Here is a 15,740-nt window from a genome sequence, read left to right on the forward strand (position 1 = left end):
TTTGATGTCGTAAAGAAGTTTGGATTTGTTAATACGAATTTCCGTTGTATTTTGCTTTTATGAGGTGGGGTCGTTTATAATGTATTAAAAACATTATTCATCTTATCTAGATAAGGAGAGGTAATGAGGACGACTGTGGAATCGCCCTTGTCGACTGAAAGGACAACAATATCAGGATTGTTATAAATATCTTTGAGAGCCTGTCGCTCCTTGGAGTTCAGGTTGGAAGGAGGAGTTTTTGATGTTCGGAGAACCTTGGCAAATATTTTCCTAATAATTTCGGTTTGGTTGGGAGGAAGTTCAGAGATGACATCCTCTGTTTGGGAAATTATGGTTTTTATTTTTATGGATTTGAGCGTGATAGTGTAAATAATCCTTTGGCAAAAGCTTGTGTTTGACATGTAAGAGATAGGGGTGTCGGAATAGTTGTGGACAAGTTCGTCCATATCGTATTCGTCCAAAACGTATTAACATAGTAATAGCATAGTTCATTTGAGTAATATTTCCGAATTTCGATAGCCACTACATTTTTTTTGAAATTCGAGTTAATTCAATAGAAAGTTAATTCAAGTCACTACGAATGATTTTGAATATTATCGATATTAAAGCACTAGCTCGCCTTCCATCAAAATTTTTGACGATGGAGACGTATATTGCTCAAAATGATCAATGCATTAATAAGAAAACTGGTTTAAATAACCTAATCATGTACATATTTCAGGTTTTGAAAAAATAAATTCAACAAAATATATAATTAGACAGTCGAAGTACTATAAGAGATAGGAAATGGAAAACCCATTCAAAACCTTATAATGCCATTATAGAATTTCGTTAGCCACCACTGTTTCTTTGAAATTCAAATGAATTCAATAGAAAGTTAGTTCAAGTCACTACGAATGATTTTGATTATTATTGATATTAAAACACTATGAATCTGTTAAAATTTTTAAACCTTTTCAAAACCCTATGATGCCAATAACCATCAAAAAGAGAAACTATTGAACTTGAATACCAATCATTTTAACAGTTTTCTTTCCTGACAACAACAAAGAAAAATTACCTACGTTGGTAAAATGGGGTAAGTATGATTCAATTAGCAGGTAGCCGGTTTATATAATAAATATTTACAAAACTTGATCTCTCTGTTTCATAATTGATTTTTAATGACGGTTGGTATCAACTATGTATAGATTGCAGATATTTGTGATAAAAGTGAAGAATAAATTGTAAATATAATCCTTTTGCTTTCAATTACCTGCTCTTACCCCACTCTTACTATAAAAATATGTCTTAGTTGTTCAAATAACTTGATAAAGTATGAGTCGTTATTTTAGTATTTATTAGTTTTTTAAATAACAAATTTTTTAAATTTAAATTATTTTCAAAGCTGAAACAAATATATTCATATATAATTTTTTTGTGCATGTGAAAAGCTTCACATTAAAGGAAAAGGCATCCTGATAAAACATCCATATTAAGCAAATTTATTTTCTATAATTAATAACACTTCTGATTAATTTCGTTAGGAGACAAACATTTGAATGAATATTATCGGTAATCTTGTGGGGCATAGCTTTACATCTTTTCAATTGAATTCTAATTAAGTGTCCATTTAGTCTATTCTTATTTCCAACAATAAACAAGTTTGAATAGTTGTAAAGATTTTGAAATCTTTGTTTTTCTCTTCAATATTTCAATATGAATATTTTTACTGTTTGGAATTACTAATTTTTCTCCATTCAATCACAAACATTTCGCCGCTTCTAGATTTTTGATTCAATTTATGTATTTATTGTTAATGTCTATCTAAAGACAATTTTTCGGAATTATGACAAGATTTATGGAATAGTCTAATCTCAACTAAACTCCTTTATTTTCCAAATACTCCTGTTTCAAATGTTTCTTAATATTTCGCTTCATTAAACTTCATATCATTTTTATTATTCAATGTACTAATTTGGAGTTGTACAAGATTTCCATTTCAGTTTAATTCGTGATTATTTTGTCAATATATTGCGTTAAATCTTAACTTTATTTCTGATTTTTCTATTTCATTTTTAATTATTTTAAATATCAATAATTTTATTTATTTTTATTGTCTATATAGTGTGTATTCGTATATAATTGTGTCGTACTGTATAGTTATTCACTTTCTATGAGTTTACTTCATTAAAATATTAGATCAACAAAATTGACTCATTAACTTATCAATCTTATTTCCAAAACTCGAAATGAACCACATTTGACAAATTTCAATTCGAATTTCGTTTGCCTAGGTAATCCATCATCAATAACAATGACATTAACTGCGGAAGAAAACGAGTTTCTAAATTCTCTTATGGATTTAGATGTCGAAGTAAATAGATCTTGTAGTGAAAGAGGTAATGAAGTGAGTGGAAAAGACAAGGGATTCATGTGGGAAGCATTCAAGGTCACCGAGTCTTCGGATACCATCACTGACATGCTCAGGCCTCTTTTAAAATTCTCCAATAAGTCTAAAACAAATTTTTCACAAAATGGAGATTCCACTAGAGAGATACAAAGAATTTATGAATATCATGTTCAACTGTATATTTCGAGTAAATGATTTAATCACGGCAACGTAGACAAATTCATTTATGAAAATGGAAATATTGATTTAAGACTATCAAATCAAAAAAGATAACAGAGAAAGTGGTATTATAGAAGAAAATAAAGAAAAACCAACTAGTCCAAAAGAAGAGAACAACTACGAAATTCCAGTCAGACGATATAAAAAGATTTGTCCAAGAAATTGGACGAAAAAATATCAAAAAATATCAACCTTAGGAGATTCTCATAAACAGGAAGTAATCAATATCAATCCGCTTGTTGCCGTAGCGGCTGTGGAGCATTCTGGTAAGTTTTATTCAGTTTTAATGTGGGTATATAAAATTCTCATAAATGCATGTACTTCTCAAAATTGAGTTGAAATTTTTGGAACCGTAGTGTAAGTATTACTTATCGAAATTGATAAAATTTATGTAATTAATTCAAAATTTTTACTGGAAATTATTCATTCTTCCTATTATACTGTTAACATGAGATTTAATTTTCTTTTGTAATTTTCTGGATTCAATAAATGTGGAATTAGACTCTATATCAAAACAGGCTATTTATGAAGACAAAACAACTGTGTGCGGCATATTATCCGATTCGGGACTTAATTATGAGCAACATTCGAAAAATATTACAACGGAACTTGAAGAAACGGATAAAAAAAAGTGATTTTTCCCAGTCATGCCCTCAAAAGTCATCGACAAATTTATATGCTATAAATAATTCATCATCAGAAAAAAAATTTCCTACTAAAATAAAAACTTACCGACAGTTCTCAAAGGGATGAAAAATTTATAACACACATAACTGACGTTAAGTACGTAAATGATAGAATACTAATAGCAACATTGAATATCGAAAGAACATCAACGCACATTATATCGACCTATGCACCAGATGCCGCGAAACCAGCGGAAGAATATATAGCCTTCTGCGACCAATTACAAGACGAACTCAATAACATACCTTCTAAAGACAGAATAATTATCATGGGAGACCTGAACGCAAGAGTGGGAAACGAAATACTAGATAGAGTTAAAGGAAAATTTAATGAAGATGTAGTAAATGACCGAGGTGAAATGCTAATAGAATAATGTGCACACAACGAACTAAGAATTAACAGCACGCTCTACCAACACAAACCTCAACACACATATGCTTGGGCAGATACAAGAGGAAAGAAATCCGTAATAGATTACATAATAATTAATAAAAACACAGCCCTAGAACATACTGGATGTTCGAGTACTATCCTCAGCCAAGATAGGATCAGACCATCAATTAGTGTTAAGCAATATAAGACTACAGAGACCACCTTTGATGAAAATCCAACCAGAATGCATAGAGAAAACTAATATAGAATCACTAGAAATCGAAAGTACAAAAATCCTGTATCAAAATAGACTATTTAGAATTAAAAATAGAAGAAAACGAAATAACACACAACGATGATGTAGAGCAATGCCGAGAAAGAATACCCAACAACATAATAACAGCTTCAAGAGAAGCACTTGGAACAAGAAAGATAAATGTAAATAACAAGGAAAGGCAACAAACCCTGGTTTACAGAAGAGGTAAAAATCATATGCAAAGAAAAAAGAGACGCATACTTGAAATATAGAATCAACAAAATAGCAGAAGAACACGCAAATTATATAGCAACAAGAAACAGGGTGAATGCAAGGATAAAAACCATCAAAGAGGAATATTGGGAAAGATTCACGAAAGACATCGAGCATGATTTTTATCATAGTCAAAAAAGAGTGTGGAAACTATTACGATCAACTAAAAGAAGGCTAAATGAATACATAAAGATTAACTCAATAAAAATGGGAGAATGCACAAGATACTATACAATTCAAAAGAAAATAATGCTCAAGACAAAACAGAAACAATAGGCTCAAATTGGGTAATAGCAGAAAATCGCGTGAAAAAAGCAATACGTAACTGAAAAATCGAAAAGTACCAGGAGAAAACACGATCATAAACGAACAAATTAAATATGGAGGACCAAAGCTAATAAAGGAAATAACAAAAATTTTCAATAAAATCATTGAAGAAGAAAAGATACCTCTAGAGTGGAATAAAAGTTTGACTACATTAATATTTAAAAAAGGAGATTAGAACAAGTCATAAAACTATAGGGGAATATCACTGCTAGATACAATATCGAAAATTTTCACCAAAATCATAGCCAAAGAACTAAGAGCAACAATCCCAATATGCGAAGAACAGCAAGGTCTTAGAAAGAACAGATCAACGACAGATGCCATCTTTATAATTTGCCAATTAGTGGAAAAGTCAAGAGAATACAACAACCCTATCTTCATGTGTTTCGTGGACCTAACAAAAGCATTCGATAAAATGAGACTCAATGACATAGTATACTTACTTAAAGAAAAAAATGTATCTCCTAAAATAATAAAAATTATTAGAAGAACTCAATTACAACTACTCCACTAAAATAAAAGCTATCTGAAGTAATAAAGGTGAACACAGGTATAAGACAAGGAGACAGCTTAAGTCCATTTCTATTTAACCTGATTATGGACAAAATGACGTAGGTATGCCATAGAAACCAGAGTTGATACAAAGAAAACAAAACAAACACTAAGAACAACTGAGATGAAAACATTAAGATGCATAATAGGAAAGACTAGACAAAACCATATAAGAAACGAAGATATCCGGCAACAATGTAATATTCAGGATATAGTAAGATAGAGAGAAGAAGAAATAGGAATCAACGAGTAACGAGAATGGAGGAGCACAGACTAGCAAAGATCATAAGAGATGGAAAACCCGAAGGGAAAAGATTAAGAGGAAGACCACAAAAAAGATGGCAAGATAGCTGGTCATCAGAATCACAAATAAGATTAAACATCACCCAGTAAACACAAGTCATTGGAATAAGAAAAAGAAGATATAAGAAATTGAGATTGCTTTTTTCTGTTATAATTCTATTTTAATTTCAGGAAATTTATCTGAAGAGGAAGAGGAGTCCGGATAATAATCAGATATCAAAAAAACTGAAACTTCAACAACTTTGAATGAAAAAGTAATTAAAAGACAAATTCATGTTACTCTTCTTAAAGTGGAATCTAATAAGCAGTATATGGTGAGATCGATAACGCCCAGTAACCAAAATACGGATCAAGATTCTTCCGGTCTTTCTCACAACCACTCCAATTTATTGACAAATTCAAGTAATCAAATGTCTTCGAGTAATTGGAAACTTTCCATTTGTTGTCGAGTAAATTTTATTGATGGAAACATTCGAATTTTGAAGTTAAGATTTTTCAATATTGAAAGTAACACTGGTCAAAATAAGAAAAATTTATAATATAAAGATCAGTATAGCATATCAGTGAGAATACGTACTCATCCTGTAGAGTTTGGAAAATATTCTTGTGTAAAAGATAATCTCAATAATTAAAAATATTTTCAATTATATATTTCTAAATATTGTGATAAAAAGAGTATTGAACGTTTGTGTTATAGGTATAATTTTGACCAGTGTAGCTCTTAATTCATATCAAATTGTAATTGAATGATGTCTTCTCCAAATAGGATCTAGTTCATTTTTTTAATACTTTTTTTGTCATAAAACTCATATCACTATTTTCTGGTCTCCCTTCTCCAATAGTGAGTAGAGCCAGAAAATATTACAAATCTGATATCGATTTGCGCGCGTGTGTGTGTGTATCATTTATTGTTTAGTTTTTTTATGTCAATTATTTGATTTAATATACTTATTTTGTGCCTCTTTCTACTTATTTCAATAATTCTTCTGGTTTGTCGACTCTCTCTTTAAGTTTTTGTGTTCCATGTTTCGATTTTTTTTATATTATAGGCATTTCTGTTTAATATTACATATTTTTCCTCGTTCTTGAAATTGAAATTTTGTTACTAAATGCATGCAATCGATAGTTTTTAACAATTTTTTTGTTTATTCTTTCAGTGTGTGTGTGTTTTTGTGTTTAGATTGATGAGGTGCAGGGGAGAACCTTCAAAAGGTACTCGCTTGGATGAACCTTCTACCTGCCAGGCGAATTATGTGGGATTCTTACCGCACTAAACCTTCCCTAACACCTCTGACCCTGCTCCTGGAACGGTGGTTCCTCGGCGGCACTCTTTGTAAATACTACTGCGCCGGGGCGTTCTTATATGATGTTACTGATACTTTTCGTACGTGGTGCGGAGGTCCTTAATGATGGTCTCCGCGTACTCCGCTACCTTGTTCCATGCTACTTGGCTCTTCGGCATGTTCTCCACTATATTTTCTGAACTGATGGTGTGGTCCAGGTTCCTTTCTAGTTCCTCCCGTGTCTCTTCATAAGAGGGGCACTGGAAGAACACGTGCTCCGCATCCTCGGTCGCATCACCGCAATGATGACAGTTTGGGGAGTCACTTCTCTTGAATCTGTGTAGGTATGCCTGGAAGCACCCATGTCCTGTCAAGAGCTGGCTGATGTAGTACCCGACTTCCCCGTGCTGGCGATTGACCCATTTGATGATATCCTCCTCCTACGACATTGACCGCGTCGTGTGATACCGTTCGGTATGCTGACGCCACTCTGATCGATGAGAAAAGCCGGACTGATGACTTTGTCTTGCGGTATGATGTAATCTCCAGCGATTTTGCCCACACTGGTGCTCCATACAGCAGGACGGAGCTGACTACAGTCAGTCTCCGGGTTTGCCTGGGTTTGCCTGGGGCCTCCGATGAAGGGCATCCGTGAAAGCGCGCCCTGGACTGCTGATGCCTTCTTGCTGACGCTAGCTATATGCTCCTTGTATTTTAGTCAGGCATCCAAGACTACTCCAAGGTACCTAATATTGGGACTGGATGTCGTGGTCGCCTACTCTAATGGTGATGGTCTCCATTTTCTTCCGGCTACTCACGAGAAGTGCCTCCGTCTTGTGCTCCGCCAAAGACAGGTCAGCTGAACGCATCCACTGTCTTATCCTCTTGATAGTTGTGGAGAATGCTGCTTGTAGCTCCTCCAGATGTTTCTCCACGAGTACGACCCTGAGACCCTGAGGTACCCCTCCCGTGACCCGATGCACCGCTGGTCCCTGTTCCGTCTCGTAGTGTAGTAGTCGATCGCTAAAGTACGATTTGACCATCCTTTGTAGATAGTAGGGTACGCCCATTTTATCAAGAGCCTCCAAGACTCGATCCCAGCGGGCCGAATTGAACGTGTTCTTGATGTCGAGGGTGCCGATGAGACAATACTTTTTGGAAGAAATGGATTCCTTCGCAGTGTTCGTGACGAGTTCCAGTGCGTCGATGGTGGATTTGCCCTTCCTAAATCCGAATTGGAATTCGGAGAGTTGAGGGTCGATGTACTGCTCCAATCTGTCAGCCACCATCCCTCCATGTTCTTTCCTTCTGAGTACAGCATGCAGAGTGGACGAAACGATGATGGGTCGTCCTTTTGGGAGAAGAACCAACCATTGCTGCTTCCATCGGGATGGGAATACACCTTGTCGGAGGCAGGCGTTGTACATGTCTATGAATATGTTTGGTCTCGCGGCAATTGAACTCTTGAATGCGATGTTGGGCATGCCGCTTGGACCTGGTGCCTTGCCGTTCTGCAATCTGCTGCAGGCCTTCATGAGTTCTTCCATGTTCACTCCTGGGATATGCATGACCGTTTTGTACGGTCTGCCCCAAGGGTTCCGATCAACTTCCGCGCAGAGTTCCTTCCAGTAATCTCGTTTACTCGAGTTGATGGCGTTTTTAAGGAGGCGCCTCTTCTCTTCATAGTTTCGTCTCAGTTCCTCGGTCGTTTACCGGTCTCTCTTACGGGCCCTCTGGTGTTGCCTTCTTGCCTTGAGGCATTCTCGCCGATGTTGTGCGATGGTCGAGTTCCACTAGTATACTGGTGTTCGGCCGTTACTTGGGCGACACCTTGACGCGTCGCTAGCTGCCTCAATGGCCGCTGCTACCTCCTCTGTGATGCCTTCAGCAGTTGTCGACTGAGGCGTTGCAGATTCCCTCATCACGAGGTTGAAGGTCTCTACGTCCAAGTGTTTGCTATTCCAGCCCACTGTCTGCCTCCTTATACCTCTTCGGCGCCGCCCGTTTCTGGAGTTGATGTTGATTTCCCAGATTATAGCCTGATGGTCGCTATTTGTGAACTCCTCATCCACCTTCCATTCACAGCCCCCTCTCGCGAGGGCGCTGATAATGAACGTCAGGTCGATGATGGAGCTCGCGGCGCCCTCACAAAGTTACTCGTAGTCCCCTCATTCATCAAAATGAGGTTCAGTGTCGAGAAAACTTCTTGTAGGGCTTCCCCTCTCCTGTCCATCTCGCGGCTGCCCCATTCGATGGACCAGGCATTGAAATCTCCGGAGATGGCGGCTGGCTCGTGTCTTCTCACGTCCTCTGCTAAGATGCCGTGGAATTTTCGAACTCTTCGAATGATGCACTCGGTGGCGCATAGCAGATGTATAGGTGAACCCCCTTATCTTGGCCCTGACGAACCATCGGATGGGGTCAGTAGATAGCTGTTCGAACGGCAGTCTACCACATGCCCATATTGCTGCCGTTTTGGTGGTGCCTGAGACCCAAGGTTGAGTCTCAAGGTCAGTGTGTTGTTCACACATCATTGCTACATCAACGCCCAGTTCTCTAACTCGCTGTGTGAGTAAGTCCTGGGCTGCCCTGCAGTGGTTGAGGTTAAGTTGGAGCACTCTCATTTTCCATACTCAACACAGCTCTTCTGGCGTTTTGGAAGATAGGACAGCTCCATCCCCCGGCCGTATGCCCACCGTCACTCTGTAGATCTTTCTCCCTGCAGAGAATGCAGCTAGGAGGATTTTTGCACACTGTTGCGTTATGCCCGTCTTGCCCGCACTTAAAGCAGATCTTACTGCGGTCCACTTTCTTTCTGCAGTCAAGGGCTTTATGGCCGAAATGCCAGCACTTGAAGCATCTGCTCGGTGACACTTTTTCACGGATGCGGACTGTGCCCCAACCTACTCTGATCTTACCAAGCATCGCCGCTTTCCTCACGTGGACGGCCGGCAGGCAGACCACCGCAATTTGCGACGAGGACCAGCTTTTTCTCAGGGATTTCACTGCGTCGGTGGTGAGATTCTTCAGATCTGGGATGTGGTCTTTCAGAAGTTTGATTACCTCATCTTTGTTTGCCCATTCGTCAAGGCCCATGACTTCTATTTCCGTCTCTGGAATCCTCATCTCTACTGTCGCATCATCCTTCAGCGTTTCCATGATGGTCGCCCGGTAGCCTTCTATCTCCGTCTCCTTCGTTTTACCGAACAAGATCAGTAGGTTTCCAGCTGCTGTGCGCCGAATCTTCTCAGATTTTTCCCCCACTTGTTTGAGGTTTGGATTATCTCCGCGTAACTCAACGTATCTTCCAACTTGTGGAGTACCAATGCGTTTGGCGGTAGACCCTTATTTTGCCTTTTGATGGCCTTCTTATTGGTCCTCTTCTTGTTGTCAACCTTCACCCATTCGTGGTGTCCATCTTTCCAGCGCGGTTTGCGCTGGTTGCGCTCCGTGTCAAGCGAAGATGGTGACGGGATTATGTCCTCTGTCTTCATTCTGGTGTCTACATCGCTAGGTTTCCCCGTCGCACGGCCCGGTTTCACGGACAGTATTCCTTCGGGGTGTAGGCGATAGTTCGACGCCAGGTGGCCTCTTCTTCGTTTTGGGACCATTCTGCATCCCCTGGGGCTGTACTTGAATCGGCACTGGTGTCATCTTCGTCGCCGATTCTCGTGGCTACCTCTTCTCTAAACTTGGAGTGGTCTGCGTTTCATGGGAAGCGAGCTCCAGATCTGTGCCTAGTCTATCGTAGGCGGTTTGTATCCCGGCCCCCAAGGTCTTTATCTCCTTGTGCACATTGTGTTTCGGCCCAATGAACTCCATCAGTTTTTTAAGCAGATGGCCAATCTTCTCGTACTGCGGTGGTTGGAGACCTACGCTGGTCACGTCACCTTCACTGCAGCTCTTCTGCGTGTTAAGGCTTGGTGTCAAGCCCTTACCAGACGCTGTGAGTTTCGACGCTGTTAACGCGCAACTACCAGCTTTCGCCGCTTGGTTTTTGTTGTTTGCCACAATTGTGATATTTTGCTCCCCCCAGAATCCTGGGAGCTTACGCTGGCCACTGAGGCTTTCACTCGATCGGAACCAACGGTGAGATTGGGACTCACCTGGGGTAATACTTGATGTTTTGAAATATCACTCATCTTGGAAAAAAAGGTTTAGTTTAACAACGATATCTTCTCTTGGCTTTGGTCCGCCCTGAGTATTTTATTTCCTCAGCACCCTCCATTGCTGGCGAGCCTTCCCTATCCGCCACCTGGGAGGCGCTCGATTGGAGTATGCTCCCCGTCAGAGAAGGTGACTCTGCCTGAGTGTGTGTGTGTGTGTGTGTGTATGTGTGTGTGAGGGTGGTTCGAGATAATTGAGTAGAAGTCGTTCATTTGGTTCAAGTTTTCTTATAAAGCAGGGCCAAGAATTGACCTCGATCTTTCTGGAGAATAGTCTAATTAGTATCTATATTAGAACTGTGCAACGGGGAAAAAAAGAACTGGATGCTTGCTATTTGTGGCAGAGCTTTGGCTCATTTTTTATAAAGCAAGCAAGTTCATAACCCTTTAATTTTTTTGTTGACATGAACATAAATCCTCTTGTGTTATAGCATTTCCTTGCTAACACGATATTTTGAATGTGCTCAACCCTAAAACTATAGCGCCCATATATTCTTGCTCCTCCTATCCTTCTTAGCTAAAATTTACTGCCCAAACTGCTCTTTCTTTTAGATCCTATTTTGTTGTATAGCATCTTCGAATATAAAAAAATGTATTTGAAGAAAAACGTGATAGACCCTCACATCCAATTATTTGAATATCTCATGGAGGCAAATAGCTTTGTAAGTTTTTCCAAATTGCGGTCAAACATTCAATATTCTTTGATTGATTTGACTAAAATACAGCATTCTCCTAATAAGAAAATAACTAGAATACGACGTTATGTTCGATTCTTTTTCTTGTTTTATTTTAAATATATTACTTCGATTATTTATATCCACACAATTCTCCTCTTTTGTTCTTTTAACTTCCCTTTTCAAAGTTTCTGTAGTTGGTACAATTTCATCTCTTGTTCATTAGGTATACTTAGTTACTTCTGTTAGTTTTTGACATCTGAAGCAAATTATATATCTATACCTTTTCAGATATTGTACTTAGTAAGTACCTATTTTGATAACGTCTCGTCTTTTTTCGTGGATTCTGTTATAATTACTAATTGATTCCTTCGTTTTGTTACTTTCTCTTCTTTATTATCGTTGCCTTTTATATACCAGATCGTTATCTGGGTATCTTTAGTTTATTTTTTTTATTTCTTCAGTGACTTCCAATTCGTTCTCATTAATTCTTTTCCATCACAGACATTCGCTGTCTGTGTAATCAGTTTACATTTTCTCTTCTATATCCAATGTTTATACGCTTAAGCTCTGAAGTTCTACAGCACATACGATACTGTAGGTAAGTTTTCCGTTGGTTTAACAAAATTTCTGTTAAACTGGAATCTGTCTTTAAAATTGACTCGAACGAAATCTTGATAAGCATCTATCTATTCTACTCGTTAAAAATATTTGTTGTCTATTTGAATACAATGATCACTTACTGAAATTTTAATTTCAAATAAACAAAATGGCTGTATTAAAATGTTTATTCATAGGCTACCACAGACGACCAATAAATGAATGCAACAGCTCATTTAGATGGTCAGAGCACGCCTCCAATGTAATGGCTGCGATCGCGGGGCGAGAAACAGGGCGTTCCACTAATGGAGCAGGGCAAAGGTGGGCAAATACTTTTAAGTACGGCCATGATGAAATTTTTGAAAATGTCTCCCGGGTCGGATGACTAAACTGCGTATTTGGTTTGGGTGGAGATTTTCCTTTGCAAAAGAAATTTGTTTTATCATGGGTCTACCATAGCACAAGTTTTTTGCAGTAGAATATATTTTTGAAAGGATATATTTCATTACGTTTTGCCCTGGCTCGCTAGTGAACAGAAGTGTGTTAGATCGGTCTACATAAAACCCAAGAAAAACTAGTGAAAAGTAAAAAATAAATTATAAAAATAGTGTACAACCTTTGAGGATTGATACATCATAACGGTAAGTCAGTTTTAAGTAGTTATTTATCAGTGGATTGACCGATAAAATAATAAAAGTAAAGTAAATTTATAATCCATTAAAATTCAGCAAGTAATAATTGTTAACATCAGAAAAAAAGAACCAAAAGATAAGCGAAAACCAGCTGCTATCGCATCTACTATTCCAATAGAAATAAAAATACAGAGGCGGATTAAGAATTTAACGACGGTTTGGCAAACTGGGTCAGATCGCTGGCGTGTTGAAAGTTGAACCGAGTAGGCTTTTGACTAATAGCGCCTCCGGTACGCTTGATTTGTTAAACTGTGGTTAGCGGACAAAAAATGGAAAAAAGGAATGAAGACATGGAGGAAATAAAAGCAATGTTTATAGCTTTAAATGAAAAAATAATGGCTATTGACAACAAATTAGATCAGAATAATCAAGAAATGGCAAAAATAAGAACAGAAAACGAACAGTTAAGACAAACGATACAGAAACAGGAAGCGAGAATGGAAATGATTGAGCGCGAAATAAATAGAAACAATATTATAATCCATGGCATTGAAGATAATGAAAACGAGAAATTGGAAGAGGTTAAAAGAAAAGTCGAACGTGCTCTAAATAAAACCGGCATAAATGTAAGCTTAAACGTAGAGGCAAGTGAAATAAGAAAAATAGGAAACTTTGCTGGAAATAAGAATAGACCTGTACTTGTAAAAATGAATAGAGGAGAAAGGAAAATGGAAATATTACAAAGCGCAAAAAAACTTAAGGGAACGAATATATGGATCAACGAGGACTATACCAAGAATGTACAACAAAGTAGGAAAGTACTAATACCCTACCTTAAGAAGGCGAGGCAAGAAGGAAAAAGAGCGCATATCAAATACGATAAGCTGCACGTGGAAGGAAATGTTTATGATATGTATAGTTTCCAAAAAGATCAGGTGGACATGGAAAGGAACCTACCAAAAAACAGTGGGAAAAGAACGACAAGTGAACGATCACCTGGAATGGAGACAGCGCACTTAAATAAAGTCTCAAGAGACGAAAAAAACTAATGAACCATGGTAATATGGAAATATGCAATGAAAACAATGGCAAGATCAAGGACGTGCTAAAGGATAATGAAACAATACCGAAAATAGCAAAAAACAAGAATAAAATGGGAAATAGAACTAAAAATAAAAAAAATAAAATAATAAATAAAAAAGTAAATAAAAAAAAGGAAATTAAAATTAGTACATGGAATGTTAGAACTATGCTGGCTCCAGGAAAAATGGAAGAAATAGCAGCTGAACTAAGAAAATATGAGGTGGATGTAGCAGCCATACAAGAAATTAGATGGAAAGAACGGGGAATTATAAACAAAAAAGAGTACACCCTCTTATACTCAGGAAACGAGAAACAAGGGCAAGGTGGGACAGGTTTTATAGTAAGCAAAAAACTAAAAGACAATATAATAGACTTTAGGGCGGTAAACGGGAGAATAGCGTATTTACGAATAAAAGCAACCCCCTTTAACCTATCAGTCTTAAACGTGTATGCACCAACAGAAAATGCTGAAGAAGAAGAAAAAGAAAAACTATATGAGAATCTGGAGAAGGAAATAGAAGGAATACCCAAGGAAGATACAACTATAGTACTGGGGGATTTTAACGCACAGATAGGTCAAGAAGATTACATAAAACAAGTTGCAGGAAAACATACAGTACACAATGTAACAAATGATAATGGAACAAGATTGTGCAATTTAGCTATAAGTACGAATATGGTCATAAGCAGCACCAAATTCCAGCATCCGTACCACCACAAAGTGACTTGGAGTGCCCCGGACAACAAAACATTCACGCAAATAGACCATATATTAATAACAAGAAGGAAACAAAGCTCTGTAAAGGATGTCCGAACATTTAGGGGAGCTTGCGCAGATACGGACCACTTTCTAGTTACAGCAACTATAAAGCAGAAGGTTAAAAGATGTAGAAGAAATGGAACATTGAAAAATTGAACCACACAAATGCAAGAAAAAAATACAGAGATACTTTAACAAAAAAATTAAGAGAACAGACAAAGTCAAATGATATACAAACGAAGTGGGTACAAATCAAAGACTGTATAAAAGAAGCAGCAGCAGAACATGTCGGAATAAAAGAAAAAATAACAAATAAAGGCTGGTATAATGAAAATTGTCATGAAATACTAAATAAAAAAAACGGGGCAAGACTAAAATGGATCCAAACTGGCAAGCAACAGGACTTACAAAAATATAATGAGTTAAGAAAAGAATCAAAAAGCGTTAATACAAGAGCAAAAAGAAATTGGATAGACAGCAAAATAAAGGAAATAGAAAGGGAAAATATAAATATAAACTTGAAGAAGTTCTATAAGAGCATAAATGAACAAAATAAGGTAAATAAAGGGAAGATAAAAGGCATAAAGGATAGCAACGGAAAAGTTACGGAAGATGAACACCAGTACAAAATGACATGGACGCAATATTTTAAGGAAATACTTACAGATAAAGAAGTACTCCAAGATGAAGAATATCAACAAATAGAAGATCTAGAAAATGCAACCGAAAATACGGATGAACCAACAAGAGAGGAAATCTATGAAATAATCAATAAAAGCCGCAATGGAAAAGCACCTGGATTAGATGGCATTAATATGGAGCTAATAAAATATGGAGGCTTTGACCTCCAATATCGGCTATATGAATTGATCAAAAAGATATGGATCGAAGAAAAAATGCCTGAGGATTGGGAAACTGGTGAAATTATTACTATACACAAAAAAGGGGATCAACAGATATGTAAGAATTACAGAGGACTCACGCTGCTAAACACCGCATACAAAATACTGTCAACACTCATACAAAAAAGAATTTCAAAACAAACCAAAACCATAATTGGACAGAACCAAACCGGGTTTACATCTGGAAAATCTACAATAGATGCTATCCATACGGTCAAGCAGATAATGGAGAAAGCGCATGAGTATAAAATGGAAGTGG

At 37.4% G+C, this 15,740-nt stretch overlaps 1 protein-coding gene and 1 long non-coding RNA gene across 2 annotated transcripts; both read left to right on the top strand.

The window, feature by feature from the left end:
* The first annotated feature begins 721 nt into the window (after positions 1-721).
* On the top strand, positions 722-6,345 carry LOC130893486 (uncharacterized). Its single transcript, XR_009059214.1, has 3 exons — positions 722-1,078; positions 2,277-2,877; positions 5,553-6,345. It is a non-coding gene; the product is annotated as an uncharacterized LOC130893486 (long non-coding RNA).
* A 7,640-nt stretch (positions 6,346-13,985) lies between these two features.
* Positions 13,986-14,735, top strand: LOC130901753 (craniofacial development protein 2-like). The gene has a single exon (XM_057813334.1). The coding sequence runs from the start codon at positions 13,986-13,988 to the stop codon at positions 14,733-14,735; it is 750 nt and encodes a 249-aa protein (XP_057669317.1).
* Positions 14,736-15,740: the final 1,005 nt, after the last annotated feature.

The sequence above is a fragment of the Diorhabda carinulata genome, chromosome 1 (assembly GCF_026250575.1).
Source record: "Diorhabda carinulata isolate Delta chromosome 1, icDioCari1.1, whole genome shotgun sequence".
NCBI lineage: Eukaryota > Metazoa > Arthropoda > Insecta > Coleoptera > Chrysomelidae > Diorhabda > Diorhabda carinulata.

Excerpts from the sequence above, each read along its gene's own strand:
- LOC130901753 (XM_057813334.1), top strand. The coding sequence starts at position 13,986 with ATGCTGGCTCCAGGAAAAATGGAAGAAATAGCAGCTGAACTAAGAAAA.